This window comes from Macaca fascicularis, chromosome 5 (assembly GCF_037993035.2).
Source record: "Macaca fascicularis isolate 582-1 chromosome 5, T2T-MFA8v1.1".
NCBI lineage: Eukaryota > Metazoa > Chordata > Mammalia > Primates > Cercopithecidae > Macaca > Macaca fascicularis.
Window position 1 is genome coordinate 103,859,866 of NC_088379.1, and position 27,695 is coordinate 103,887,560.

Genomic DNA, 27,695 nt, shown 5'->3' on the forward strand with positions numbered 1-27,695 from the left:
GACGCCTATTTTCAAGCCTGGGGAACGTAGTTCCTCCCGCTTTCACAGAGAGCAGGATGGAGCCCGACGGCACCCCGGTTAAAGGGCCTTTCCAGCGCCCTCCGGGGAACGGAAGGCCGCGCTCCTCCGGGAGGGAGAACGACACACTCTTCAAGGAAATCCTGGGGCGGGCGCTCTCCTGGCTGCCGGGACCTCTGTTTCTAAGCTGGCTACTGCTACAGCAGCCTTAACTGTCCCAATGACACGCCTGCTATAGAGCACCCTCCCGGCGGCCGCTCCTCGGCCAGCTGCCCAGCGGGCGTCCTCAGGTGTCCCCAAGAGGCGCAGGCCTAGTCGCCTACACGTCCTTTCCAGCTTCGTGTCGAGGCGTCAGCTTTGGCTTCCCACCACCCCTCCCGGCTCTGCGGCGGCTCAGCCTCTTCTCCGGTTAATTCTGGCCTGTGCGGCCGGGTCGTCCCGTAAAGAAGGCGGGCCCGGGTTCCGGGTAGGGGGTTGGTGGGTCAGGGTGGGAAAGCAAGGCAGCGGTAAGTCCTCTGCTAGCAGATCGGGCTCAACAGCCCCATTCCCTGCTTTCTCCGGGCCCACCCTCCGCCCCTCAGACGGCCGCCATGAAGATCCTCTGCCGCGGCTGCAGCCGGTCTGCGAACACACGCCCACCCGCACGCTTAGCCTCGCTCGCCACAGAGGGAGGGGTGGAAAAGGCACTGAGCATGCTCGGTGGGGAGGGCGGGGCGCTCGCGGGCCGCGAGTCGGAGCCGGCGTTCTTCAGGCCGGCTACCGCGCCTCCGCCGCCCGCCCGCTCGGAGCCGCGCCCGCCGCAGGCTGCGCCCGCCAGCCCCGCCCCGCCCCGCCCCGCCCCTCCCCGCCCCCCGCCGCTCGTCCCCGCCGCGGCCGCGCCGCCTGCAGCAGCACCAGCTGCTCCTCCCCGGCGGCCGCCCCCCGCGGGTCCCTCCCTGGCTGCGGGAGAGACGGAGGTAGAGGGAGGACACAGAGCCGCGCCGCCCGCACCGGAGACCTTCTCCTCGCCCCGCCGGTTCCTCACCCTCGGGGAGCAACATGGGTAAGTCATCCTTCCTCCCCCGTCATCGCCTGACATTTTTTTCTTTCTCGGCGTGCTGCAGGGTGGAAAGCATTTCTCGCGCAAAGTTGCCGGATTTCTCCAGTCCCCCGGTGTGAGACTGGCTGTTCCTCCGGGGAGAGTCAGCGCACGCGGAACGCACGCCGGGTGCCGGGGCTGGGAGGGTCCCGAGCGCGGGCTGGGGTGGGGTCGGCCGCGGGCCGGACCGCCGCCCGGCTCCCCGGCACCTCGCCGTCTCGCCTCCCCTCCTCCATTCTTCCTGCCGGTGCCCGGGCACCACGGAGCCTGCCTCGCGGGCTCGCATCCGCGTCTCCATCCCCGTTTCTCCCGAGGCCGCCCGCTTCCTTTTCCCCCGCGTCTGCTGAGCTCGAGGCTCGGGTCCGACCACGACCACTTAATGTAACTTCCTTCTCTGTCAGTGCGACCTTTCCTGGTCGTGGAGACTCCTCATCCCGGGCGGGGAAGTGGAAGCAAGTAGTTTGTGAGGGAGATCTTACAACCTGCACGGAAATTATTTTCCAAGGGGGAGAGCGGACAGCCCCATAGGTTGAAAGGATGACTTGTCAGAGGCCACGAGGAACGTGAGGAAGGATAGAGCAGCTCGCTGTAGAATTAATGCTGGGTGACTACAGTGTGCAATATTCCTGTACTCAGCCTATTTTTTGGATTCCTTCGTCTGTCTTCTGTAGCAGGAAACTGCGCCCTGTAACGTTGTTACCGAACTTACATGGTAGTTATTCTTTCCCAGCTTCCCCCTGTCTAATCTACATAATCTGATTTTACTTCTTTTGTATTTATAGTTAATCTGAAGATACTGGTTTGGATGAGATATTTAAGAGCAAATATGTTTTATAAAACGATATATAAATTTAACCTAATTTTTTTACATCATCTATTGCTTAACTGTTACATTCAGTAATCACAGAAACGTCTGATGAATGCTGTCGTGTAATTAAGAGCTCAAAGTTTCTTTTAATAGTAGCGACTTGTACTAAGTTCCCCAGTTTGCTGCCACTCCTGTCTGTCATAATTTCCTCTTTTTAAAATTTGCTCCCTTGGCATCTGTCAACTGGGACTTTTCCCACCCCTTCTGTGCGAGTTATTTAAAGATTGAGATGAATGTGATCCTTTCATCTGTTAATACAGTGCTCAACACGTTCAAAGTTAGGTTGCGCAACTCAGAATCTTCAAGAAGTATCTAAACCTGGGAATGGTGTCCATAGAGTTTTCTGGAACAGCAAATACTTCAGGCTTTGATCGCGACCTTTGGCCATATATCTGGAAGAGGCCAGGGTTGATGGAGGAGGTGGTATGAATCAAAAAAGGTCTACGGCTCTGAATTTTATTTTCAGTTAAGTGTTTTTTTTTTTTTTTTTTTTTTAATGTGAGTACTCTTGATATGCTGAACAAATTTCTGTAAAAATTGGGTGGGCCGTTTATGCGTGTCTACCCTTTCTCTTAAAGTAGAATTTTAAATAGGTATTATATCAGATTATTGGACAAGCTGTGTATTTCCGTCGAACATACACACGTTTATGTATGTTTCCTTTGAACGTACATACACAGATAAATGTGTGTACGTTCAAAGAAAATACTCAGTATGTCCAATAACCCTATCTGATATTGGACTGTAAGTTCAAGTTTGGCTTGAAAAATACATTTTCCTATGTTTCCAGGTGAGCCTCAAACCATTTAACATTTTAACTTACATGTTAAATCCGTACTTTTTCAGTGGAAAAAATCCAATTTCGTTACAACACTAGTGAATAAAAATACCTGAAAGAGATGAAATTATCTACTTAAATATCATCTTCAAAATCTTGAATGCTATTGCTTGATTTTTAAAAAGGGCCAAATAGAAACCTATCTCTCATTTTGAAGCCATCTCTGATACTCTTTGGTTAATCTCTCTCTCTTCATAAGCACTGTTTGTACCTTGTTAGAAGCTTTTTAGCACTTATATAATCTACCATATTATGGAGTTGTTTATGTGTGTGTGCTGTGCATTTAATCATGAGTCCCAGAAGATGAAAAATGTCCTATTATTTTTTGTGTTCCCCACACTGCTTTTCAAATAGGAATTCAGTAAATCTTTGGCAAATTGTTGAACTTAAAACCACCTATTATTTTCAGCTTTTGCATCTGAAGATTTAGTCTCTGAACAAACATTTGGATTGGCACATAGTACCTAGTTGGGGGATAAGCAGAAACAGAAAGGTATAATTGTACCATGCTTCCCAGTACACTGTAGGTAGGTTTTGAGTCAACCTCAGGCAATGGTAAGGCAGTTTCATGTATGATCAGTAGGTACATACGATAATTTAAAATTGAAACCTTGGGTAACAGTTTTATATCTGAGCCAAGGAAGTTAGTATTACAATTCATGTACACATAAGAAGGTAGAAGGTATACTGGTTAATGATGGGGGGAGGGAGAAGTGCTTTTTAATTTGTCTCAAGAAATAAATAAGGTTGATTTTTAAAGATGTGCTCGGCTGGGCGCGCACTTTGGGAGGCCGAGGCGGGTGGATCACCTGAGGTCAGGAGTTGGAGACCAGCCTGACTAACATGGTGAAACCCTGTCTCTACTAAAAATACAAAAAAAAAATTAGCTGGGCATGGTGACGGGCGCATGTAATCCCAGCTGTGTGGGAGGCTGAGGCAGGAGAATCACTTGAACCCGGGAGGCAGAGGTTGCAGTGAGCCGAGATCATGCCATTGCACTCTAGCCTGGGCAAAAAGAGCGAAACTCCGTCTCAGAAAAAAAATATATATATATTTTCTCGTAGCAATAATTTCCTACACAAGAGAGTGAAAGAAAATTCCTATATTACTTTATGACCATAGCTACTATTTTATGTATATGTCATATTTCAGATTCAACATACGTTTAGTGTTTGTTGGATATCAACAGTGTGCAGTGTACTGTACTACAGTGTACTGGGAGGACAAAGATAAAAATATATTCATGTTTCATGTTTATAATCTTAGCGGGAACAATATGACACATACACAAATTATAATAGAAGTAAGTATATGAGTTATATAAAAGACTTTTACATATATTATAGATTCAGAGAATGGAGAGAACGTTTTAGAGAAATGGTGTTATTTGAACCAAAGGTGGATTAAACTTCTTAAAGGTGGAAATGAGACTGTTAATCAGAATGGAGTTGGTCTGGGGTTGGAGGAGAAGTGACATAAATGAAAATAGAGAGATAGGAAACATTTTATGAGTTTCCAGGATATGATTAAACAACATTGTTTGACTAGAGCAAAAGGTAAGGAAATAGTGGGTAACAGACATGAAAAAGTAATACAGTGATAGCTAATGACCAGATAAGGGAGGATCTAAAATGCCAAGCTGAAGAATTTTAACCTGACTTACCTATTGAGAGACCACTAAACTTTTTTATGCAGTTAAGTGATGGATCACGTCTGTGGTATAGAAAAATTTGTCAGTTGAGTGCAGGGTGGCTTGGATGAGAAACTAGAGAACACTTCAGAAGATTGTTGTTGGAGTTCGGACGAAAATGTTTAATGACTTGAACCAGGTTATGGCAATGGGAATAGATTATTGCAAATGAAGAATAGGATTCACTTGGCAACCTATTGAGTATGGAATTGAGAGTCACAGGTTTTAGCCTGGGTGATAATGAGGATATGAGACTCTCCTGATACATACTCAGTTAACAGGAAGAGGAAACATAGATACTCAATTTTGTACCTATTGAGTTAGACTATTTGGTCTGTCCTTTAGTCTCTGCTCCTTGATGACAAGGACGTTGTCATATTGGGATTTGAATACATTTCTAACACTAGTGTCTGGCACATAGTAGCTACGTAGAAAAATTTGTTGACTGACTGAAACTAGATAAAAAATAGTTAACAAACATTTATTTTAACTTTTGAGTGTACAATTTGAGTTAGAGATCTGGAAGTTATCCACAAATATCCTGAGGTGATACTTGAAGTTACATCAGAGGATGAGAGTCAACAAAGAAAAAAAGGAAAATTGTCCATGGTAAGAATCTTGAGGAATGGGGTTCCTTAAGTTTCCCGTAGTTAGGGAAAAAGGAATGATATGATTTCATATTGAAAAACACAGAAGTAAGAGTGAAAGACTGGCATTGGTATATGGTTGGTTTTAAGAAAGAGTGAATAGTCAATAAGGTCTGTTTTTTCAGAACAGTCAGGAGGCAGATAAGGACTGAGAATAGGCTCTAAGTGCTTTGGTTAGGATATTACCCAATATATTTTTCTAAAAAGCCACTTTAAGAGGTTTAGTAGATATGGAGGTCAGTTGTAAAGGCTAGGTGAATAGTAAGTGGAAACAGTTCACTAGGTGTAGTCATGCTGTATTTCTCACCTTGTTTAAAAATCTGTGAGAAAACATAGATTTTTAAAAATATTTTTAACTCACTCTGCTTGACATATTACATTTTAGAAAATATTTTAAAATTTTAAATGTATTTTAATTTACAAATATTAAAAAATTATTTTAATGTTCCATTTTACATGGACTGACGTGCTGTTTTCTTGTCTAAGAATAATTTTTAATTTCACCATAGTGCCTCACATTTCTTTGACATTTCATTTTTAATGTCTTTGTGACTTAGTATAGTACAATTTTTATTTTTATAATGTCTGTCATGCAGAGTGAGTCTAGAATGATTTTATAATTTTACACAGCATTTTGCCTAAGTAATACTCTTTACTGATGAATGGTTTTATCACTTTTACTCTTAGACTTTGTGAATTTGAGACTTCTTTAGATTATAGGTATACTTCTAATTATATTTTTAATTCTTGGAGTTGTATTTTTCTCTGTAAATGTGTATCAAACTTATAGTCATTTTATTTTGCCTATATTTCCAAGTCCAGGATTGGTTTTCATAGCTAAATAATAAATACGAATTTTGCCTGATCTTTGCAAGTCTAGGCAGGGTGATAAAATATTTTTGAAAGCTAGTAATTACTAAAATTTGTGATTTCAAAAAAGCATAGCTGCTAGATTGGTAATTTTAAAAATGTTTCTTCGGTTGGCATTATATCTGTTTTGTATATGTCTTTTTTCATATGAGAGAAGGGTTGAATTCACTATCCTTGGTAGTCATATTCTGAAGCCTATACTACTACTATTTGAAAAGTTAAAATAGTCTTAATTTGTTTTAAGAACCAAAGTGATTTTGCTTTCATAGTGGAATCTTGGAATTTCTAGGTGACTTTGGGGAAATAGTGTGGATGTTTTCCAGAAATTCCTGATTGAACCTCAGATTGAAGATAGCATTTCTGGAGTTATTGGTGGCACTAACAATAGCCATCAGAATTACCTAAATTTTAATATCCAGTCATGAACATCAGGAGGAATGAAGGAGGAAGATCCAGTCCTTTGGGAACCTGATGTAATTTTATATAGCCAAATGTTTGGATAACTGATGGGGAAAAAGTTTAATTTAAAATACATGTTGATGTTGAGTTCAGTTTGCCAGTATTTTGTTGAGGATTTTTCTATTTATGTTTATTAAGGATATTAGCTTGTAGCTTCTTTTCTTGTAGTATCGTTGTCTGACTTTGGTATCAGGGTCATGCTGGCCTCATTAAATGAGTTTGGAAGTATTTCCCTTTCTTCATTGTTTGGAAAGAGTTTGAGGAGGATTGGTATTAGTTCTTTTTTTTAAAATAATTTCAACTTTTGGTTTAGGTTCAGAGGGTACATGTGCAGGCTTGTTACATGGGCATATTACTTGACGCTTTGGAGTATGAATAATCCCATCACCCAGGTAGTGTGCATAGTACCCAATGGGTCGTTTTTCAGCCCTTACCTCCCTCCATTTGTCCCTCTCTAGTAGTCCCCAGTGTCCGTTGTTCCCATCTTTATGTCCATATGTACACCTAGTGCTTAGCTTCCACTTATAAATGAGAACATGTGGTATTTGGGTTTCTTGTTTCCATGTTAATTTGCTTAGGTAGTGGCCTCCAGCTCCATCCATGTTGCTGCAAAGGACATGATTTCATTCTTTTTTGTGGGTGCATAGTATTCCATGGTATATATGTGCCACATTTTCTTTATCCAGTCCACTATTGATAGGCACCTGGGTTGATTTCATGTCTTTGTTATTGTGAATAGTGCTGCGATGAAGATCCAAGAGCGTGTGTCTTTTTGGTAGCATGATTTATTTTCCTCTGGAAATATACCCAGTAATGGGATTGCTGGGTCAAATGGTAGTTCTGTTTTAAGTTTGTCGAGAAGTCTCCAAATTGCATTCCACAGTGTCTGAACTAATTTGTATTTCCACTAACAGTGTAAAAGCATTCCCTTTTCTCCACAGTCTTACAGCATCTGTTTTTTGGGGGTTTTTTTGTTCTGTTTTTTGTTTTGTTTTGTTTTGTTTTTGCTTTTTAATAATAGCCATTCTGACTGGTGTGAAATGGTATCTCATTGTGGTTCGATTTGCAATCTCATCACATTAAGAGGATCATACATCATGATCAAGTGGGATTTATCCCTGGGTTGCAAGAATGGTTGAACATACACAAATCAATAAATGTGATACACCACATTAACAGAATGAAGAACAAAAATCATATGATCATCTCAGTTGATGCAGAAAAAGCATTTGACAAAATTTGACATACTTTCATTTTCAAAACTCTCAACAAATTTGGTGTAGAATGATTATGCCTAAACGTAGTAAAGGTCATATATGACAAGCCCATAGCTAACATCACACTTAGTGGTGAAAATCTGAAAGATTTATCTCAGTTTGAGGAAAAAAACAAGGATGCCCACTCTTGCCACTGCTATACTAGAAGTCCTAGCAGAGCAAATAGACAAGAAAAAGGAAAAAAAAAAAGCATTCAAATTGGAGAGTAAAATGATCTGTTTATAGATAGCATGGTCTTATACATAGAAAGCCTTAAAGACTCCTTGAAAAAAAAGACAAAAACTATTAGACCTAATAAATGAATTCAGTAAAGTTTCAGGATACAAAATCAGCATAGAAAAATCAGAAGCATTTCTGCACACTAACAACAAACTATCTGAGGATGTAATCAAGAAAACCATCCTATTTACAGTAGCTACAAAAATATAAAACATTTAGAAATAAATTTAACCAAGAAGGTGAAAGATCTCTACACTGAAAACCGTAAGATATTGATAAATTTGAAGAATTAAATAAACATATCCCATATTCATAAATCGGAAGAATTAATATTGTTACAATGTTCTTATTACTGAAAGTGATATGCAGATTCAATGTAATCCTTATCAAAATTCCAATGAAACTTTTCACAGAAATAGCAAAACAATTCTAAAATTTGTGTGGAGCCACAAAATATCTGAATAGACAAAATAATCTTGAGCAAGAAGAACAAGGCCCGAGGCATCACACTACCTGATTCAAGTCATGTTACAAAGCTATAGTGATCAAAATAGTATGGTACTGGCATAAAAGCAGACACATAGATCAATGGAACAGAATAGAGAGGCCAGAAATCAACCCAAGAATTTACAGTCAATTGATCTTAAAAAAAAAAAAAAAAAAAAAGCCAAGGAAACACAGTGGGGACAGGACAATCCCTTCAATAAACACTGTTGTCAAAACTAGATATGTACATACTGAAGAATGACATTGGATCCTTATTCACCCCATACACAAAAATCAACTCAAAATGGGTCAGAAATTTAAACAAAATATTTGAATTTGAAAAGCATAAGATGCCCACAAGAAGATACTGGAGAAAAGCTCCATAACATTGGTGTTGGCAATGATTTTTTGTTTATGGCACCAGAAGCACAGGCAACAAAAGCAAAAATAAACAAGTGGGACTTCATCAAATTAGTAAGTTTCTCTATAGCAAAGGAAACAATCAACAAAATGAAAAGGCAGCTTACATAATGAGGGGAAATATTTGCAAGCCATATATCCGATTAGGGGTTAACATGTAAAAATAACCAGGAACTCATACAACTCAATAGCTAAAATAAAAATAGAGGTTGAGGATCCCTAATCCAAAATCTGAAATGCTTCAAAATCTGAAACTTTTTGAATGCTGACGTGACGCTCAAAGGAAATGCACATTGCAGCATTTGGATTTTTGGTTTCAGATTTTTGGATTAGGGATGTTAAACCAGTTAGTATCATGCACATATTCCAAAATCTGAATAATTTCAAAATCTGAAACGCTTCTGGTCTAAAGCATTTTGCGTTAGGGATACTGAACCTGTATTTACCTAGATGTAAATAATAAATGAAGATATTAGAATAAGTTATTGTCTCAGTCCATTTTGTGCTGCTATAAGAGAATGCTGGAGGCTGGGTAATTTATAAAGAACAGAAATTTTGTCTCTCAGAGTTCTGGAGTCTGGGAACTACAAGATCAAAGTGCCCGCAGGTTTGGTCTTTGGTTTCAAGATGACGCCTAGTTGCTGTGTCCTCCAAAGAGGAAAAACCTTGTGCCCTCACCCAACAGAAAAGCAAAAGAGAAAATCCATTCTGGTAAGCTCTTTTTATGATGCCATTAATCTATTTATGAGGACAGAGCCCTCATGACCTAAATACCTCCTATGAGGCCCCACCTTCCAGTACTGTTGTATTGGGGATTAAATTTCAACATGAGTTTTTGAGGGGACAAAAACATTCAAACCATACTAGTTATAAAGACTATTTCAGTTATAAAAGCCTGTGATTCCCTGAAACTAAAGTTTGAAATATACTCTGTATCATTGGTATCTTAAATATAATCTCTGTATAACTTGTTTTTCTTTAGTGTTCAAATGGTAATGTATACTTGAGGTAGCAACTTAAGGTTCGAACCAACTTATTAGCTTTGTCTAAATAAATGACCTAAAAAACCATTTCCCATGCTGGCTAAGATACGGATGCTGGATTCAAATTGCAGATGAAATAATTCTCTCAGTGCTTCTATTTATACCACTTTGGTTACTAGAAGCATTTCAGGAGTTAAAACCAAGGACTAGGATAGTGATAAATGGAAGTGGTTAAATTGAGCTCCTAGCTATGATTGGTTGTACAGTTGACCCTTGAATAACATGGATTTGAACAGCACAGTTCCACTTCCATGTGGATTTTTTTTTCAATAAAAGCTATACCAAGTGAGTCTGCCTCTCCTGCCTCACCTTTCACCTTCTCCACCTATGCCACACCTGAGACAGCTAGATGAACCCCTCCTCTTCTCAGCCTACTCAGTGTGACTGTAATAAGGATGAAGACCTTTATGATGATCTAATTCCATGTGATGAACAGTAAATAAATTTTCTCTTCCTTCCATTTTCTTTTCTCTAGCTTACCTTATTGTAACAATATGGTATTTTATGCATATGGTATATGATGCATATAACATACAAAATATGTGTTAATTGACAGTTTATGTTATTGGTAAGGCTTCTGGTCAGCATTAGGCTATTAGTTAAGGTTTTAGGGAGTTAAAAGTTATGTGTGGATTTTTGACTGAGTGAGAGGGGGATTAGTACCCCTAGTGCCTGCATTGTTCAACGGCACTTGTAAATTCCAAAGTCCTTTTTGTTCACAAAATGATTTTAGGTTCTTATTGGTACTAAATATATTTATTAATATCTGGGCTACATCTTTGTATTTAGTAGATTAGTAGACCTCTCTACACATGTATAGTTAATTAAAACTCATTGAATTCAAAATAAAACTCATTTTATAATTTTTAATAATGATAATTAGAGGGGTGCTGGTAAATGTTTAACTAAAAGCCTTTCTCCAGAATAGCCCTGATTTGTGATGGCTGTCAATTTCCTGTGGTGTAAATACTCCCCCCATGGCCAATTTCAAGCTACTAAAATAGTGTCACTGAATGCAGAGTTGAGAAGAGATAAGAGGTAGCACGTCATTATATACCGTATTCACCATATAGACATAATCTCATTAGCACATATAATAGTAACATGTAAAGTAAGTAGTGATGGTTTTGAGTGTTAATTCTTGTTTTAGTGTAACTCATTTATGTTTATATAATTTCAGTAATGGCTGTTTCAATAACTGCCTCATAAAAATCCTGAAAATTTAATAATTATATCTCATGGGGTAGTACAGGAGGCTCTAGTACACCATTGAGTTCGTAATTACCATTTATTAGGAATTATTGATGTCAGTTATGCTACACTTTACATATTTTTAAAACAATTTTAATCCTTTCAACAATTCTATGAAGTGGGTGACACTGTCCCCATTTTACCAAATCAAAGAATTAAATAATTTATTCAAGGGGACAACTAACACTCCAACATCCTGATTTAGAGCAATGGTTCTCAAACTTTAACTTGCATAGAATAACTTGAAGAGCTTGTTTGTAAAAAATACTGGGCCCACCTTCAGAAGTTCTGATTCAATAGATGTGGGGTGGGCTGAGAATTTGCATTGTCAAGACCTTCCCATGTGATGCCACACTGGGAACAGCACCACCATCAAGCATAGGCTGACTAGCTTTTTCCATAAAGGATCAGATGATAAGTATTTTAGGCTTTGTAGCCCATGAGGTGGAATCAAAGATATTACATATTAGGTTGGTGCATAAATAATTGTGGTTTCAGACTGTGCATTTTAAATAATTATTGCTGGGCGCAAACACATCTTTATAAAATAGGAACATTAAAATCAACACATTTTTGCCAGTGAGAAATAACTTTATTCCTGTAGCGTAAAAATCCATGCTTCAGGATTTGACAAACCCTTGGAAAGCATTTTCTGCATCCTGCTGATTGTGGAAGCATTTTCCCTGTTAAAAGTTGTTGAGATGCTTGAAGAAGTAGTAGTCAATTGGCGAGAGGTCAAGGGAATATGGCAGATGAGGCAAAACTTCGTAGCCCAGTTCATTCAACTTTTGAAGCTTTGTGCGATCTGTGGTCAGACGTTGTCATGAAGAAGAATTGGGCCCTTTCTGTTGACCAATGCCGGCTGCAGACGTTGCAGTTTTCAGTGCATCTCATCAATTTGCTGAGCATACTTCTCAGATGTGATGGTTTCACCGGGATTCAGAAAGCTATAGTGGATCAGCAGGAGACCACCAAACAGTGACCATGACCTTTTTTTGGTGCAAGTTGTGCTTGGGGAAGTGCTTTGGAGCTTCTTGGTCCAACCACTGAACTGGTCATCTCCAGTTATATAAAATCCACTTTTCAGTTGTCATATAAAATCCACTTTTTGTTGCACGTCACAATCTGATCGAGAAATGGTTCATTGTTGTTCTGTAGAATGAGAGAAGACAACATTTTAAAACAACGATTTTTTTCTGATTTCGCTCAGCTCATGAGGCACTCACTTATTGAGCTTTTTCACCTTTCCAATTTGCTGCAAATGCTGAACTACCGTAGAATGGTCGACATTGAGTTCTTCGGCAACTTTATAAGAGGATCAGCTTTGATGGTTGCTCTCAATTGGTCATTGTCTACTTCTCATCTCCCACTACACTCCTCATCTTCTAGGCTCTCATCTCCTTTGCAAAACTTCTTGAGCTACGACTGCACTGTACGTTTGTTAGCAGTTCCTGACCAAGTGCGTTGTTGATGTTGGAGTTGTCTCCGCTGCTTTATGACCCATTTTGAACTCAGAAATAAGAAAATAGCTTGTAAAGAGAACTGTGCATTAAAATGATGTATAACATAACCACATTTATTTAAGCATCTAACAGCAAATTTCAACAGTGCAAACACTGAAGTTATGTTTGCACCAGCTTAATAGAAAAGGGAAAAAATATATATAAGAGAACATAAATGTTCATAATTTTTTTTACTGCATTTGAAATATGATAACATTAATTGAACACAATTTATTGTGATGCAAAATGAAAAAACTTTCATTTTTCATTTTCAAATGAAAAGAAATTTTTTTATTTATATTTTTTGTTTTGAAGTTTTTTTGGGATAACATTTCACTTACTAGAATTCAAAGTTATCCTCTTATCAGAATTTATTATAGATGTTCATCTGTTAATGCAGACCTGTAATGCAATTTTACAAATTTCATCTTGGAGGCATTTGTTTTTCCTCAAACAAATAAGTACTGCCAATTGTATATGATCTTAATGAGCATATTCATTGTATGGAAGGCACTAATAGAATTCTCTCAGTACAGCTGTAATTGTTGGCAAAAACATTGTTTTGTTTTGTTTTTTTCTAGACTTTTTTTGATATTTGCCGTTTAGTATGCAATTACATTGCAGAGTAACCACTTCCAATTTAAGGTTAGGTGGGAGCTCCTTAATTGTTTGGTTAAATGGATTTTGAGATATAGAAATTTCCTTTGCACTTGCAGTGAGTTCTGAAAAGCACTGCAGGAACTATAGTTTGAGCTTGCAAAACATATCTATTGCAAATTTGTGTATGGAGGGAGATCTTTTTGTTTTAACATTTGACAACACAGGAAGTATATGTAAAGCCATTATTACTTGTAATTGGAACAGTGTTGTCAAAATGACTTTTATTGCAGTATTTTCTCATATAAGCACTGCTTTGCCTTGACTTTTAAGTCAGATTCATTAGGAAACTATCAAATTTGCAGCAAATTTTAATTTCCAAAGCCATAGTAGTAAAGGCATTTCTTTTTGTTCAGAAAATTTCGTTTGTGCCCTTGAGCTCAAAAAAATCACAATAAAACTCTGTAACCACTAAGCCATTAGACTTCTGTGTCATAAGGCAAGTCCGGATTTTGTTTCCATTTCTGATCAAAATTCACGGAACTTATGATGGTTAAATCTTTGAGAATAAATGAAGTTCACTGGTGACATTACTGGTTCAGTGATATATGATAAATTAATGTTTTCCCTACTGGTTCAATGATACATGATAAATTGTTTTTCCTATTGATGAATAATAGAATGAAGTACCATAGCTTTAAATACCTATGCTTTCACAAACTTAGTACATTTGTTCAACTAAACCTTTTTCTGGTCTTCATTTATTTTTGTCACCATCAGTTGCAACACATCTTAAGAGATTCCACTTCAGGTTATTCTGAATTGGTGCTTTCTCAACTCGGGAAATATTCTTGCTTATTATTATTTTATGGAGACTCTTCGGAGAGTCTAACTCTTCCGTGATTTCAAGCTTGGAATTGACTTCTTCAGGAAAAACTAAGCAGTATCATTAATATCTGCCAGCTCATCAAGAGCCAAAGAAAACCTCTACAATTCTTTTGCCTTGTTCTTTAGTTGAATGTTGGTATTGCTCCCCGTGTCCTCATCTCCAATAGTGTTATTCTCTCTGAAAGATTATTCTTAAACAAGTTTATTTTCTCTGGAAACATTGGTTGCTACAGCCAAATACAATTTAATTAACTCCCCATGAGTAACTGGATTTCCTTGCTTGGATAATAAATGAGACACCCAGAAACTTAATTTGTTTGCAGCTGTGAGTGTGTGTGTCTGTGTCTGTGTGTGTGGAAATTCTTGTGATGAGATACTTTGTTTTATATTTTCCTGATTTCTCTGATGATAACTTTCCTTTGTCTTGGGAATGTGATGTGTGCTTAGTCTGGTAATATTGATGTATATTGTGTAGTACAATGGTTTGCCATCTAACTCAATAACAAAACAATTCACGTACTACTTTAAATGCCTTAAAGGCGTGACATGCTTCTCTTATTTTGACAGGATGATCAAATGTGGTATAACAGTATACTATGGTTTTTGAAGCACTTGACAAGTCATAACTGTCACTGCAATTTGTAGTGCATCCAGCAACAGTGTAAAGTGAATCATTCTGTTACAGCCCCTTAACTCTGCTATCATAATGCAAACACAGCTATAGGCAGTGCACAAAGGAATGAGTTGTGTCCCAATAAAATTTTATGGACACTGAAATTTAAATTTTACATAATTTGCATTTCATGAAATATGTTCTTCCCTTAATTTTATTCAACTGTTTATAAAAGTAAAAGCCATTATTTTTGCATTACTTTTACTTTCACTATTACATAAAAGTATGTATGGGTTGTGGACTGTACAAAAATTTTACATGGGCAATGGGCTGTAGTTTGCCAGTTCTTGCTATAGAGTAAAGCTGTGCTACTTCACCTTTCCACAAGACTTTTTCTCTCTATGAATTCCCTAAGTGAATGGTATCACCGTTCATCGTGCAACCATTCCTAAAATCTGGAGTCATTCTTTGAACATCATTGGGTTCCCTAAGTCTTAACAATTCTACTTCTTTGAATTAATCCTCCCCACCCCTTTACTGTAAACATGTAAGTTTAGGCCCTTATTACCTCTTCTTGCGACTATACTACTCTTTTAACAGATGTTCTTTCCCCTGGCATCCCTCTTCTTGACCAGTTTTTACATGTTGCTAGAGTACTGTCTTAGTTCATTTGGACTGCTGTGACAGAATACTATATATATTGGGTGGCATATAAACAACAGATTTTTTTTTTTCTCACAGTTCTGGAGACTGGGAAGTTCAAGATCAAGGTGCTGACAGACTCAATGTCTGGTAAAGGCCTGCCTCCTGGTTTATAGGTCGTCTTTTCTCTGTAACCTCAGATGGTGGAAGGAGTGAGGAAGCTCTCTGGAGGTCACTTTTATAAGGGCACTAATTCCATTAACAAGGGCTCCACTCTAATGATCTAATCACCTCTCAAAGGCCCTACCACCTAATACTATCACATTGGGAGTAGGATTTCAACATATGAATTTTTAGGGGACATAAACATTCCGTCTTAACAAGTACTCTTTCTAAAATATAAATCTGATTGTTTTACTCCTTAGACATATTTTGTAATGATTTTCCATTACCTAGAGCAAGGTTCCTAAACTCAAATGAAGCTGATTAAAGGTAATTAAATGGTGATTTTTTTTGACATACTGTTCTTTTTTTTTTTTTTTTTTTTTGCATATTGAGTAAAAGAGAATATTTTTTATTTCCATGAAGATGACTTTCTCTTATTTTTCTTGAAGTATGTCTTTCTTTTTGTCTTTCATTTTCTTACTTTGAATAAAAGAGAACAGCTTAGAAATACATTTCTCCACTGTAACAAAGACAGCAGCAAAAACATGATGAATGGCATCTAACACTGGACGTCATTCTAAGGATACAGAAGGAAATGCTGGGACTTTGGCAACTAGAGCATTTGCCCAACCTGGAAGAGGATTCCCTGTGCAACCGCAAGTTTTGCCCTAGGAATGTGGGCCCAAGGAAGTCAGATTTTTGACTTTTCAAAAGAAGTCAGAAACCAGATTTTTAAGTCTGAAATCTTCAGATGGCTGGTTTTGGACATGGAAAAATATGAGATCTGGAACCTCAAATGATGAAATTATGGTTCTCTTTCTATTTGGCTAGATTAGGGAACTGAGGATCAGTAAGGTCAAGAGACAGGTCTGAGTTCATGTCTTTAGTTAGGAGCAGTGTCAGGCCTAGAATGTTGATCTTTCAACTCCTGTACTAATGTTCTTTTTATTATACCAGGCTAGCTCCAATTTGTTGCTGGAAAAAAAGCAAATGCACACATACATACACACACACAAACATGAACAAGCTAATACTAAGGATTCATTCAAGTGAGTGAGTTAATGGAAAACTCTTGACCCTTTCAGACATTTCCACTAACAGAATCCAGGCACTAATCACCTCATTCCTGTAGTACTGAGATACTAGACTTTCTGCTCCCCAGTCCTTTCTATATACTATGACCAGATTAACATTTTAAAAAAGATCAATTGTATTACTTTCTTATACAAGAATCTAATATTGTTTCAGTTGCTGTCATGTCAAGTCTAAACCCTGCTGAGCTTTCAAGACCTACAGAAATTTGCTATCTCTTATTTCTCATTACTCTCTGAAATACATCTTCCTTTGATATTTCGCTGTCCCCTGTATTCTTTGTCATAACACCAGTGATAACACCAGTACATCTTTGATCCTGTTATTATATTACTTCTTCTAGAATAGCCTGTTTTGTTCTGTCTTCTTAATCATTTTTCATAGTCGAACTCATTAAGACGGCTTCTGAGTTCTACTCACCTCTCATTTTTGTGGTATCTACTACTACTTGGATTTCAAATCTCATTGAGTGATGTAGTTCTATTCACTCAGTGTTTCATATTTCTTTTTGGCATTCAGTAAATACTTGTTTGTAGATGTTACAAAGTCACTACAGGTTTAGGTCATGCTCCTACTCTTAACAACAGTATCCTACAGTGATAATAGAAATGTTTGTAATAGAGTTTTCAAGCAGCAACCTGTGGGCCAAATATACCATGTAGATGGATTTTGTTAAGGACATTTTAGAAATTGGAATTAGTTGTCAACACTTAAATATCAAGAAATTTCTGATGAAAATATGCTTTATAGCCGAGTAGTGGCTTATGCCTGTAATCCCAGCACTTTTGGAGGCCAAAGCAGACGTGTCACTTGAGGCCAGGAGTTCAAGACCAGAGTGGCTAACATGGCAACATGAGTACTTTGTACTCAAAGTACAAAAATTAGCCTTTAGTCCAAGGTACTCAGGAGGCTGAGGCATGAGAATCACGTGAACCCGGGAGGTGGAGATTGCCGTGAGCCAAGATAGAGCCACTGCATTCCAGCCTGGGCGACAGAGCAAGGCTCTGTCTCAAAAAAATAAAAAATGTACAGTCCCTTAGGCTGCATTTCCATTAAACAGTGATCTATAGTTGTCTTTTAGACAGGGTATGAGGTTCCCCCTAGTTTTCATCACTTCGTATTCTTATATCCTTCAAATTTCACTCATTAAAACTCCTGTTTATCTGGTTCCTGGAGGTATCTGAATTGCTAAAGATTTAATTATGTTCAAAATTATTGTAAAGTTGGATTTATGTTACTTTTTGAAAATGAATATTTTAAAATTAAGAAGTTAATTATGAAAATTTAATCATACAAGTAGTCAAGAGCACAGTTAACTACTTATGATCTATATAGTTAGTAATCATGGTTAAACTGAATTTTTAATTAATTAGAATGATATAAGAAATCATAGAGATATGGGATAGAATCTCTGCTCTCCCTTGAACTGTGTATAGCCTTTGGCAAGTTACTTTAGCTCTTTTATATCCTCATTTTATATATACCCATAAAATATTATCATTATCATTCATTAAGAACCACAGAATAAATTCCAGATGAAGGAAATGAGGGCCCTATTTTGTAAGGAACTAATACAAATTTTAATATGGAAACTTTCAATCTCAGTTACTTCATAAGGACTTCACTAGCCCAAACCAAGATCTGTTGAATTTTTTCTTTCCTTATTTTTGGCCTAGTAGCATTAAATAAATTTTATAGGGAAAATGATGGCATTCCATTTTTAAAAGTCATAGTATAATAATAGGGCCACTATATTTTTTCTAAAGAACACTATTTTTTTATATCTTAGCATTTTATAATATATGAGTTCTATAACTATTTAAAATAATTATATGCAAAAGAATTACATAAATGATACATAATTTTAAAATTTTAAAATAATTACATTAAAAATTTTTTTTAATGACATAAAAAAGAATTGTACAAAATAATTTCAGATAGCTGGTACATTCTCTTTGGAATTTTTTTTTCCTAGTCAGGGAAAAAAACAGGAATTGAACTTTTTTTTTGTGACTTAGTTTTTTAGAGATGTAAATTATTTATATATACTTACATGTATGCACATATTGTGTAATTTATATTTTTGACATTATAAAATATTTTCTGAACTTTAAGTTCTGTACTTTAAGTTCTAGGGTACGTGTGCACAACGTGCAGGTTTGTTACATAGGTATGTATGTGCAATGTTGGTTTGCTGTACCCATTAACATTAGGTATTTCTCCTAACGCTATCCCTCCCCCTGTCCCCCCACCCTACAACAGGCCCCCATGTGTGATGTTCCCCGCCCTGTGTCCAAGTGTTCTCATTGTTCAGTTCCCATCTATGAGTGAGACTTGTGGTGTTTGGTTTTCTGTCCTTGTGATAGTTTGCTCAGAATGATGGTTTCCAGCTTCATCCATATCCCTGCAAAGGGCATGAACTCATCCTTTTTTATGGCTGCATAGTATTCCATGGTGTATATGTGCCACATTTTCTTAATCCAGTCTATCATTGATGGACATTTGGGTTGGTTCCAAGTATTTGCTATTGTGAATAGTGCCGCAGTAAACGTACGTGTGCATGTGTCTTTATAGTGGCATGATTTATAATCCTTTTGGTATATATCCAGTAATGAGATTGCTGGGTCAAATAGTGTTTCTAGTTCTAGATCCTTGAGGAATCGCTACACTATCTTCCACAATGGTTGAACGTGTTTACACTCCCACCAATAGTGTAAAAGCGTTCCTATTTCTCTACATCCTCTCCAGCATCTGTTGTTTCCTGACTCTTTAATGATCACCATTCTAACTGTTGTGAGATGATATCGCATTGTGGTTTTGATTTGCATTTCTCTGATGACCAGTGATGATGAGCATTTTTTCATGTGTATGTTGGCTGCATAAATGTCTTCTTTTGAAAAGTGTCTGTTCATATCTTTTGCCCACTTTTTTGATGGGATTGTTTTTTTTCTTGTAAATTTATGTAAGTTCTTTGTAGATTCTAGATATTAGCCCTTTGTCAGATTGGTAGATTGCAAAAATTTTCTCCCATTCTGTAGGTTGCCTGTTCCCTCTGATGGTAGTTTCTTTTGCTGTGCAGAAGCTCTTTAGTTTAATTAGATTCCATTTGTCTATTTTGGCTTTTGTTGCCATTGCTTTTGGTGTTTTAGTCATTAAGTCCTTGCCCATGCCTATATCCTGAATGGTATTACCTAGGTTTTCTTCTAGAGTTTTTATGGTTTGGGGTCTAACATTTAAGTCTTTAATCCATCTTGAATTAATTTGTGTATAAGGTGTAAGGAAGGGATCCAGTTTCAGCTTTCTACACATGGCCAGCCAGTTTTCCGAGCACCATTTATTAAATAGGGAATCCTTACCCCATTTCTTGTTTTTGTCAGGTTTGTCAAAGATCAGATGGTTGTAGATGTGTGGTGTTATTTCTGAGGCCTCTGTTCTGTTCCATTGGTCTGTCTCTGGTTTGGTACCAGTACCATGCTGTTTTGGTTACTGTAACCTTGTAGCATAGTTTGAAGTCAGGTAGTGTGATGCCACCAGCTTTGTTCTTTTTGCTGAGGATTGTCTTGGCAGTGTGGGCTCTTTTTTGGTTTCATATGAACTTTAAAGTAGTTTTTTCCAATTCTGTGAAGAAATTCATTGGTAGATTGATGGGTGTGGCATTGAATCTATAAATTACCTTGGGCAGTATAGCCATTTTCATGATATTGATTCTTCCTATCCATGAGCATAGAATGTTCTTAGATTTGTCTGTGTCCTCTTTCATTTTGTTGAGCAGTGGTTTGTAGTTCTCCTTGAAGAGGTCCTTCACATCCTCGTAAGTTAGATTCCTAGGTATTTTATTCTCTTTGTAGCAATGGTGAATGGTAGTTCACTCATGATTTGGCTCTCTGTTTGTCTGTTACTGATGTATAGGAGTGCTTGTGATTTTTGCACATTAATTTTGTATCCTGAGACTTTGCTGAAGTTTCTTATCAGCTTAAGGAGATTTTGGGCTGAGACGATGGAGTTTTCTAAATATACAATCATGTCATCTGCAAACAGGGACAATTTACCTCCCTCTCTTCCTAATTGAATACCTTTTATTTCTTTCTCTTGCCTGATTGCCCTGACCAGAACTTCTAACACTGCTGAATAGGAGTGGTGAGAGAGGGCATCCCTGTCTTGTGCCGTTTTTCAAAGGGAATGCTTCCAGTTTTTGCCCATTCAGTATGATATCGGCTGTGGGTTTGTCATAAATAGCTCTTACTATTTTGAGATACGTTCCATCAATACCTAGTTTATTGGGAGTTTTTAGCATGAAGCGCTGTTGAATTTGGTCGAAGGCCTTTTCTGCATCTGTTGAGATAATCATGTGGTTTTTGTCTTTGGTTATGTTTATGTGATGAATTGCGTTTATTGATTTGCGTATGTTGAACCAGTCTTGCATCCCAGGCATGAAGCCCACTTGATCATGGTGGATAAGCTTTTTGATGTGCTGCTGGATTCAGTTTGCTAGTATTTTATTGAGGATTTTTGCATCAATGTTCGTCAGGGATATTGGTCTAAAACTCTTTTTTTTGTTGTGTCTCTGTCAGGGTTTGGTATCAGAATGATGCTGGCCTCATAAAATGAGTTAGGGAAGATTCCCTCTTTTTCTATTGATTGGAATAGTTTCAGAAGGAATGATACCAGTTTGTCTTTGTCTTTGTACCTCTGGTAGAATTCGGCTGTGAATGCGTCTGGTCCTGGGCCTCTTTTGGTTAGTAGGCTATTAATTATTGCCTAAATTTCAGAGCCTGTTATTGGTCTATTCAGAGATTCAGCTTCTTCCTGGTTTAGTCTTGGGAGGGTGTATGTGTCAAGGAATTTATCCATTTCTTCTAGATTTTATAGTTTATTTGCCTAGAGGTGTTTAGAGTACACTCTGATGGTAGTTTATATTTTTGTGAGATCGGCGGTGATATCCCCTTCATCATTTTTTATTGCGTCTGTTTGATTCCGCTCTCTTTTCTTCTTTATTAGTCTTGCTAGCGTTCTATCAATTTTGTTGATCTTTTCAAAAAACCGGCTCCTGGATTCATTGATTTTTTTTGTAGGGTTTTTTGTCTCTCTATCTCCTTCAGTTCTGCGCTGATCTTAGTTATTTCTTGCCTTCTGCTAGCTTTTGAATAGTTATTTCTTGGCTTCTGCTAGCTTTTGAATGTGTTTGCCCTTGCTTCTCTAGTTCTTTTAACTGTGATGTTAGAATGTTGATTTTAGATGTTTCCTGCGTTCTCTTGTGAGCATTTAGTGCTATGTATTTCCCTCTACACACTGCTTTAAATGTGTCCCAGAGATTCTGGTACGTTGTGTCTTTGTTCTCATTGGTTTCAAAGAACATCTTTATTTCTGCCTTCATTTTTTAAATTTACCTAGTAGTCATTCAGGAGCACATTGTTCAGTTTCTATGTAGTTGTGCGGTTTTGAGTGAGTTTCTTAATCCTGAGTTGTAGTTTGATCGCACTGTGGTCTGAGAGACCGTTTGTTGTGATTTTGTTCTAGGAATTGAACTTTAAAAAAAAAATGCCTTCAGAGCTGCGAGAAACACATACCATGAGAGATATTTTTTCACAAGAAATTTGTCAGATTTTAAAAACATTTTTTTAACTCTTTTGAAAATTATCCCCATTTGAAGATTATTCAAGTAACTTCATGAAAGATGAAACTGATCATTACAAAAACACAAAACTTACATTGATGTAGTTATGTTTCAGAGAAATAAAAGTGTTGATTTGTTTTTAATATTATAAGCTATATTTGGTGTCAGAAATACAGTTAAAGCAAAGAAAAAATTGTATGAACTGATGGTTTTCCTTTAGTTGCAGAAATGCATTTCTGGGGATGGTGGTGTGGTCTTAAGCTCTAATAAAAACTGTCCAGTGTGTCATATTTCTGGCTTTACTGTGTTGTGTACAAAGCACCATCAGTCAAATCAGCAACACAAGACTACCATATTAGGCATAATAAACAGTGACAAAGTAAGTAGTGCAAGTAGTCATATTTTCTGGTTTTGAAATGCTTAAACTCTAGTAGATAAAGAATAATAGAAAATGAATGATAAAAAAGGACATAATTTAGATTGTCAAAAGAAAGCACAGAGCCCTAAGAATTTAAATAAGAGGACAGATTATATTTACCTTTTCAGCACCTAGTATGGCTTCTTGGACGTGTATAAGTGCTCATTATTTAAAATGATCTGGAACTTTTTTCTAGAATTTATTATTTATTCAGTAAAACACTTATTGAAAGCTAAAGTGTGTATTCAGCATTGTACTACCCTTGAGATACTATGCAGACTGCTTCCTGGTACCTTTCATTGTGATTTTTTTTTTTAGTCACATATTCAGATACATAGACGGTTGTTAACCTAGTACATCTAGCTAACGTGTTTGGATTATAAATTCATTTTTGAAGAGCTTACATCTATATAAAGGAAGGTACAGACAGTCCTTCGCACAGTTCTGATTAGCACAGTATCTGTGTAACTTTCATTTAACTGAGCAAAGTTCAACTGCCTATACAGAAGGAAGAGCATGTACTTGCAGGCACACGTATATCTGGATTTATCTGAACTTTGGCATTTATTCTGGGCAAGTTATTCAGCCTCTGAATTCAGCTTTCTTATTACAGTCAGATAATAATATCTGTTTCACAAGGGAATTGGAAATAGTACATAAAGTGATATCCATATAACTTTTAAAAATAATGTTATCTGTAGGTTTTTTCCCCCTAAATTTTATTTTAAATTCAGGGGGCACATATGCAGGTTTGTTACCTGGATACAAATGATCCCATCACCCAGGTACTGAATATATTAAATAATACAGAGTAGTTTTTCAACCCCATGTAATTTTAAATTTCTGTTTCCAAAGCTAAAAATATAATTGTTTTTAGAAAACTTTATCTTGTATTCGGAGCTAAAACCAATCAAAGAATATAATGCTGTTTATTGTACTATTTTAACCAAACCATGTGGTGAATATTAAGTTATGGTAGCCGATTATATTTTCGGAAGATGATCACAACAATGTCTCTTGCCCCACATATTTTTTTAAAACTTCCTACCACTCATTAAGAATTGGGGTCTAATTCTCCTATTGAATCTGAGCACACTTATGTAACTAGTAGAATGCACAGCATGTGACTTTCCTAGCTTAGGTCATAAAACGCAATGCTGCGTCCACTCTGATTGTTGGAATACCAGCCTGCTTGGAGCCCTGAGAAATCCGAGTACCTGGAGGCTGCTATGTCAGGAAGCTGAGCCTTGTAGGAAGGTCCCAGGTCTCAGGTATCAGATTTCAGATCAGAAATACTAGTCTTTGAATCCTTTCATGCCAGTGACCAGCCATGTGAGTGAATGAACTATTAGATGATTCACATCATGCCAGCTTCAGCCACTGAGTCACTCCCAGTCACCCCTAGCCTTTGAGACTCTGCATCAAGGCCTTGGATTTTGTGAAGTAGAGACTAGCCCTTTGTGATTCCTGGTTCACAGAATCTATGAGCATAATAAAATGGCTTTTGTTTTATGCCAGTAAATTTGGGGTGGTTTGTTATATAAAAACAGTAGCTGAAACAGTTATAAAATTTAAAAGATACATTTTCTCAGTGAGCAATAGATTGCTGTTAAAATTCATCAAAGTAGGAACTACCTGCTGAATAAATGTTAACTGAGCTTTTCTTTCATTTCAAAAGAAATAGCCTAAACAGAAGTTTGCCTAGAGAAATTTGGTTTCTCTACTTGTTCTTTATTCTGACATTAATTGTCTTGAAGAGATATTAATTGACTCTTCTAACAGCCAGGAAAGAAATATGTATGTTTAAAGAGTGCTGTGGGTTTTAACATAGCTTTATGATAATTTTTTTTTACCAGTTTGGCTAATGAAAAATGTCAATTAGTACTTTTAAATTAATAAGAATAGTTTCCACAAAAGTTTAGTATTTTTATTAACACAGGAGCCTGATAAAACTTTGTAGGAAAAAAGGAATATCTGTACTGATCTCTCCAACTGAAAATTGTTATCCCTGATACTAATTTAGTGTTAATGTAAAATATTAGCGTCATCAGTAGTATATTTGGCAATTGTTTTGAGTCATATCTTTCCTGTCACTTCTTAGAAGACAGTGGATTTTCTAGGTTGATCACCATTGAATAAAATTATAGCTCTGTCATAAAATTATCAAGGGATTTCTGTTATGTAGTACATATTATGATTTCCTAAAATGATATAATAATTATAATAATGGGCACTTTTTATTAGGATGGTTGCCATGGCTGGGCACGGTGTGCTCATGCCTATAATCCTAGCATGTTGGGAAGCTGAGGCAGGAGGATGGCTTGAGCTTAGGAAGTCGAGACCAGTCTGGGCAACATAGAAAGACTCTGTCCAAAAAAATAAAATTAGCTGGGCTTGGTAGTCAGCACCTGTGGCCCCAGCTATTCAGTTTGCTGAGGTGGGAAAATCGCTTAAGCCTAGGATGTTAAGGTTGCAGTGAGCCATTGTTGTGCCACTGCACTCCAGCCTGGGTGACAGAGTGAGACCCTGTCTCAAAAAAAAAAATTTATTGCTGTGAGTGCCAGGAACCAAAGCATTGTAGGCCTGTCGCATACAGACGCAACGTATGTGTGTCACAGAGAGAGCCTAATCACATACAGACATAATTTTTCAACTTTATGGGAAAAGGTCTTTAGGTATTGTGTGAAATAAAATATTACAAATTGTATTTTGCTCTTATTTATTATAATTTAGTATTGTAGCTATGAAGATCATCTGTCAGACTCTTCACCCTCTAATCAAACAAAATAAGTAAGACTAGAGTGTTTCTAGTTCAGACTAAAATAGATTTTTAATTCCATTTAAGAATGAACGAGGCCGGGCGCAGTGGCTCACGCCTATAATCCCAGTACTTTGGGAGGCCTACGCAGGCGGTTCACCTGAGGTCAGGAGTTCAAGACCAGCCTGGTCAACATGGTGAAACCCCGTCTCTACTAAAAATACAAAAAATTAGCTGGGCGTGGTGGCGGGTGCCTGTAATCCCAGCTACTAGGGAGGCTGAGGCAGAGGAATCCCTTGAACCCAGGAGGTGGAGGTTGCAGTGAGCCAAGATCGCGCCATTGTGCTCCAGCCTGGGCAACATGAGTGAAACTCCGTCTAAATAAATAAATAAAAAAGAATGAAAAATGACAGCTCAGAAAATTATTATCACATTTCTAAAATAATTAGAGAAGATAATTTAGAGCGAAATAAAGTCACTGTTTTTAGTATAGCCCATTTTAATAAAATTATTTCTTAAGACAGTTTATGTCATAATTTCTTAGAAAACATGCAAGTGCAAGTAACTCAAAAGTAATGTAGGTTTTCAGGATTTACTAAATTTTCACTATAGGGAGTAGCGTGAGTATCCTAGAATAATTTCCTGTCCTAGAGGAATTTTCAGTCTAATAGTAGAACTATACAGGTAGGGTTTTATTTACCTAGAACTATAAAACTAGCAAAATGAAAAATACAGAAAAAATAAAACTGTATAAAATTCTACAAAAATAATCTCATAAATAGATTACAGGCTTATTGATGAAGTTAAGTTTTGGGATTTAACCACTTGGTGTAGAGTTCAAACTGCTTGACTCACACATAGGACAGATTGATTACATTCATATAAGCCCTTATATTTTATGAAATCTTATAATTAATTATAATTAACCTGGAATGAAAGAGATGTATCTAGTGGATAGATGTGTGCGTAACTGGTGAATAGGCACAGAGTTACAATGTCATTGCAACCTGGAGAGTCATCCTGGGTGCAAAGCCGATGTGTATGAATAGGTATGACCACATGTTAAAGTAATAAATTAATGAATTAAGGTAGAAGTTAGGTGTGTAACATTTATGAAATTTAGTTTGGAGTTTTCATTAAATAGAATAGTTTTTAGCTCTTCTGTTTCTCTTCAAATATTAGAAATATTTTTAATTTTCCAAGTACTGCGTGAATTGCCTTTGAAATATTGCGCACATGCACCCTGAACAGTTACGTTTTTGCTCAGATATTTCTTTTTCAGATCACGTGTACATAATGTATATTCACGAAACATATTTAGTATTTAGGTACATTCCTGTTAGATCTTGCTTCTGTAGAACTTAATCGTGGAAACTAATTTATCAAAGTAGCCCATTCACATTGGCTTCATATTCTTTTTGATTTTCAAGTTTATTGGGACCAAGTAATAATTATGAAGGTAGTGATAAATGATTAAACTTTAAATACTTTTTCTAAGCTCTCAGTTTTCTTAATTTTTTTTCTAGTTTATATCTTAACAGCAAGCTTCTGTAGCAGCAGTAACAATGAAGAGAGGCATGATTTTTATTTCATATCATTAGAAGTCAGTAAAATGGGGAATAACTGGAGAATTAGATTATAATACAGTAGTCTCCCTTTACCCACAGGGGATATGTTCCAAGATCAAGAGGCATAATTTTTGTACTTAAACTTTTTTAGCTTGCTAAGAAATAAGATAATTTGAATGGTGACTGAATATGTGATAATTAGACAAGGTAGCCCTTTTTTTACTGTAGATATGTCACCTACCCATGAAAATGGGACAACTTATTCTCAGCAATGACAAAATTCTAAAATATGTTGGAATAAATTTAACATTAAAGAATCTATATAAAAATAGAAAATTTCATGTTTATCAAGGTATAAACAAAATATGGGAGCCTAGAAAAGGAAGGTTCCTCTGACTGCAGGAATACAGAAAGCTTCATGTAAGACTTGGCATAGTATTTGACTTTGTCAAGTAAGTAGCCATGCTATATGTGGAAAATGCACAGAAAGGAATTTTAGAAAAGAATTTAATTCTCACAATTGTAAAAATGGAGGTGTGCTTGGGAAAAAGCCAGTAATGTAGTGGGACTGACATACATGATGTTGTGTAAGAAAGTAATGGGAGATGAGGACATAATGTGAGTTGTAAAAGTTTCTGATTGGTTTAGGACCAGCTCTGGTAAACAGGGAAAAA

At 37.1% G+C, this 27,695-nt stretch overlaps 1 protein-coding gene across 29 annotated transcripts in view; it reads left to right on the forward strand.

The window, feature by feature from the left end:
- Window positions 1-874: 874 nt before the first annotated feature.
- Window positions 875-27,695, forward strand: part of RAP1GDS1 (Rap1 GTPase-GDP dissociation stimulator 1) — a 173,575-nt gene continuing 146,754 nt past the window's right edge. For all 29 annotated transcript variants that reach the window (XM_074040181.1, XM_074040183.1, XM_074040191.1 and 26 more), the window contains exon 1: window positions 875-1,060. Coding sequence is in view for 19 of the 29 variants with exons in the window: in XM_065545254.2 (XP_065401326.1) it covers window positions 1,057-1,060 (4 nt within the window). In the remaining 10 variants the exon portion in view is untranslated. The remainder of the gene's footprint in view (window positions 1,061-27,695) is intronic.